Source organism: Austrofundulus limnaeus, unplaced genomic scaffold (genome assembly GCF_001266775.1).
Source record: "Austrofundulus limnaeus strain Quisiro unplaced genomic scaffold, Austrofundulus_limnaeus-1.0 Scaffold113, whole genome shotgun sequence".
Classification (NCBI taxonomy): domain Eukaryota; kingdom Metazoa; phylum Chordata; class Actinopteri; order Cyprinodontiformes; family Rivulidae; genus Austrofundulus; species Austrofundulus limnaeus.
Genome location: NW_013952515.1, coordinates 1230121 through 1234583, shown reverse-complemented (window position 1 = coordinate 1234583; position 4463 = coordinate 1230121). Strand labels below are relative to the sequence as shown.

Here is a 4463-nt window from a genome sequence, read left to right as displayed (position 1 = left end):
GTTAAATATATATGTTTATCAAATAAAGTCTAATGTTACAACAAATCAGGGATCCATTTAAAAAGCTAAATTTAAACTCAGTTTTAGAGTTTTGCGTACAGTTGATAGAAAAAACAAAATTGCCTGTTCTTTTAAATTTTTTTATAGGTCTTCAGTAAGTGTGTGATATGAACTGGATGCCAGCAGTTTGGATTCTGCATGGAACATGGCAGCGAGCCTCGCCTTAATGTCATTGAGGGGGGAAAAAAAAATCATCCAGGCCGAGTCCTTTGATCTTTGGAAATTCAGAGAAAGTTCGGAAAGTTTTATCCAATAAAACCGAGGCGAAGTCAAAACAAAGTGACAGAAACCTGCCAGACTCAAATTCAATTTTCATTCAGGCGGCAGTGAAATTCCTATTTTTCTTAAAACATTTTGTAACGTTTGGTTTTGTTTGCCACCCTGACCTTCTCTCCATGCCTGCCGKTTGGTTTCGCTGCATATTCAAACAGCTGGCAGCTAATTGGGTGACTGTTGGATGTTATAAACAGAAACCACAGAGACAGTTGTGGGTCATTTGGTTAAACGGCACATGCCAGAAAGCAATCATTAGAAGAGTTTAGGTAATGCTCTTATTACACTAATCTGATAACCAGGAAGGCAAATAAAAAGTCCCACTATTGCTGTAAACTTTAAAATAATCTACGGTTATTTGTGGATTCCTCTGCTTCCTTTATCCCACACAGTACAACCAGAGAGACAAGAAGAATAATGCAGAAAGGAAAAGCAACTTACGACGGCCTTCCTGGCAGAGGTGTAGGGAGTGATTCTGGAAAAGACGGAAAGGGATTTTCTTTTACTTCAAGATAAACAATATTACTTCCAGATTCTTTTGCTTCGCGTGCAGCCAACTACAAATATGAATCAGATGGGATGAGTGCTGCTGCGAGAAGCAAAAAAAAGAAGAAAAAAATCTTTAAAAAGATGAGAAGAGAAGTGTTTTTAGACTCGACTATTTAACGGTTCTTACCGAACTTGACAAACAGCACCCCCGTTGTGGAGACGGTGCCCTGGACGTTGGTAGCCACGCACTGGAAGTAGCCCGTGTCGGTCGTGTCCAGGTTCCGGATGCGGAGACGCGAGCCGTACGGCATGGACCGGTAGGAGACGCGCCTCGGCTCCTGCACCACGGGGGCGTCGTTTTTCAGCCAGCGCACGGTCGGCGGCGGGTTGCCAGCGACACGGCAGAGGAGCTCAGCTGTCTGACCCAGTGAGGTCGTGATGTTGTTCATGGGAGCTTCAAGGCGAATGAAGATGGGGCCTGGAAAGAAATATGAAAGGAATTTTGTATTTTGTTAAAGAAAATGTTCAGAAATTTTTTTAACTCATGCCTTTTGCACTAATCAATGTTTTTCTAATCCTTGTAAATGCAAAATATCAGTTATGTAATATAAAAAAAATCAACTTGCATGTCTCACAAATTTACTGAGCCTGAGAGGGGACATGGGAGATTTTTTTGTGTGTCACTTCAGTAGAAAACGAAACCAAATATTATTAATTTATTTCTTCACCATCAGTGACTTTTTTAAGTGAAGAGAAAATAGAGACAGAGAGAAAAACAAGGAGAGAAGTAATTAGAAAGATTGAAACAGCGATTAGAAGTATATTAAATATACACCAACAAAACACAGGACCACACACCCAACATCTGTCCGCTCACCTGAAAAATAAATGGATAAATACATGGAGGGCACATGTAAATATATACACATATCCATACATATATAAAGATATACATACATACATGCCTACATTCATAAATATTGTCAGTATATACACACAGACATATATACACACTCAGTGACCWGTCAGAACCCCCCGGATCAGAACACCTGTTTGTGAGCAGTTGTGAACATGCGTGTATATACAAGATTTCTCCAATGGAATATTTAATAGTGACTGTGGAGGACCGAGACCCAACCCCCAAGACACGAGGCAGACATAGGGAAGACCAGAGCCCAAGGGCCCGACAGGGATCCCGAGCGCAGAGCCCCCAAGGGGCACCTGTATGGGAAGATCCGCCCACCAACCCCCAGATCAGACCATAGGGGAGAACCAGGAGAGTCCCCCCAGCGACCACACGCACAGCCCCCGRGGCCAGCKGCGACAAACTCATGGGCCCCACCGGCACCCGCCATACCAGAGCAGATCCAAGAAAGGGCACAGAGGTCCGGGCCCCCAGAGCGCACCCCCTCCAGTCCAAAGCCCGACAGGTCCAGAGGCCCCGAGCCCCAGCAGGCAGTCACTATTTTTTTTCTTTTGCATTCCCACGCAATACTTTTGCGTTACCTCACAATACCTTTTGCGTTCCCTCGCAAAAGTAGTTTATCACTGTTCTGCCTGCTGGTTTATTAACAAACTCACATGTTCACCATTAGGGAGTTAGCCTACTGCTTTAATTCAGCTTCAGAATGAATAAATCACACAGTCACGCATAGAAGCATGTCATATGCCGATATTTTAACACAGTGCAGCCACGCAACATCAATGTCAATTTCACGAACTTGTGGCGAGACAACCTGTTTTGGTAACCGGATATTTCAAAATAAAAGTCTGATTTAATTCAGTTCCTATACAAAACAATCTTTTGCGCGGGAACGCCAAACAATTTTCCGAGGTAACGCAATACTGTTGCGTGGGAATGCAATACTATTGCGTGGGAATGCAAAAGAAAAAAATTCTCCCCATGTCCCCTCGCGGGCTCCGTACAAATTAAACATGCACACACTTGTCTATATGCATAAAAAAGTGCTGTAATTGTCCTTAAGTGAAGTTTCACAAATCCAGTAAAGGTTTCACAAATCACAAACCTGGTTTTAAATATTTTGCTATGACTGTAGAATAATCTAATTCAGGTTTGAAGTCTCTAAGTGTTTTAGCTTTTAAACTAAATCAGATTAAAGATGCTCAAAGTAGTAGAAAAACAAGTTGGAATCGCCCTTTAGCCATTTCCCGAATCWGAAGCTGCAATCAGAAACCAACTTCAGCTGCTTGTTTTTGGGCGTTTTGTAACCAGGGTTGGCCAATCAGGTGCCAACACTATATTGCCTTTATATGCATTAGCTTGRGCGCTAACGTGACTTCTAATGTTACAAGTTCTCGTGGATCCCTTTAAAACAAACAAAATGAAGTGATTACAAAAAGCCTCTTTATGACTAACTGTGAACTGAAGACGTGATAACAGCGAGTAAATTTGCTTTGTGGGCGCCAGCTTCTGTTTCCTAACCAGCTATACAAACTGTGAACTTCTTTTTAAGTGGATAATCTACCAGGAGCCCACTGTAACACCTCTGTGTGACAATGTTATGTTGCGTAGTGTAAAAACACAGAAAAGCACTGGTGTAAAAATGATCTCTGCCATCGGACTTTTCCTCAGTGTGGTCAGGAAAAAAGGGCAGCCRGGAAGGCCACCTAAGATTTTAATGTGCTGGAAAACGCTGGTCTTAATGTCATAAAAAATAAAAAATAAAAACTTCCAGAAAGTTTCCTCAACCCCAAAACCAATCTTAGGTATGCAGAAATGCTTCTGGTTTCACAAACCAGCCAAAACAAACTGAGGAAAAGCACAGAGAGGGAAATCTCAAATACTTGCTGGAAGAACATGAGAATCTGTGAATAGAGAAGTTGATGAGGAGAAATGGGGGCTCACATAAATTCATGCCGGAGAACCAYTTCACTGCTGGATTATGTGCAAATTATTAGGGTTTGCATAGAAAATGGTTTACCTRGTAGAGTTAGGGAGAGATTTGTGAATTACAAATTGGTATATGTTGGAAAAATTTGCATTTAGTGAAAATAAAATGTTGAATGACTGCAGAAATTTTTGAAACAAAAAGGATGAAACATTCAAAATAATCAAAAAACAAGCAGTTTTGAAATTATGTCCTCATTGTAAAGCAGCACAACTGAGCCAAAATTTCCACTTAATCAACGCTTAATCCATCAGGAAAAATGTTTTTTCTTCTATTATAATAGAAAAATATAAATTTAAAATGAGCATATCCTCTTCTTTTACAGTATAAAAGTATTCCCCTACTGCACTGCAAATGTGAACACTTCCCTTGTAAATAGAAAACCTAAATGTCACTGAGGTGTGAGTGCATGTAGAGAACATAGTACAGACACTATGGCTAGCAGAAATCTGTGAATCCATTTTTTCCTCTCTTTTAAACCCTTGCTGTGACCTGCAGATCGTTAAAAATGTTTTTTAATGCAAACAGCTAAAAACTCAAGCAATCAAACACATTTTATTTCAACCATGATAGCAGTACAAAGTAACAGTCATACTTGAACTTAYCTAAGTATAGAACATACACATATTTTTGTTGCAGCAATAGTCTTAACATGTTCGAAAAGGAGTAGGACGAAGTAAAAAGAACTTATGAACTCCTACCCATTACTATGTTTTCAGATAATGTATATAT

General features: G+C 40.4%; 1 protein-coding gene across 1 annotated transcript in view; it reads right to left on the bottom strand.

The window, feature by feature from the left end:
- Window positions 1-4463, bottom strand: part of ror1 (receptor tyrosine kinase-like orphan receptor 1) — a 174050-nt gene that overhangs the window by 41150 nt on the left and 128437 nt on the right. The window contains exons 4-5 of the mRNA XM_014014287.1: window positions 1010-1300; window positions 775-808 (exon numbers count right to left, since the gene is read on the bottom strand). Of these exons, the coding sequence (XP_013869741.1) occupies window positions 775-808; window positions 1010-1300 (325 nt within the window). The remainder of the gene's footprint in view (window positions 1-774; window positions 809-1009; window positions 1301-4463) is intronic.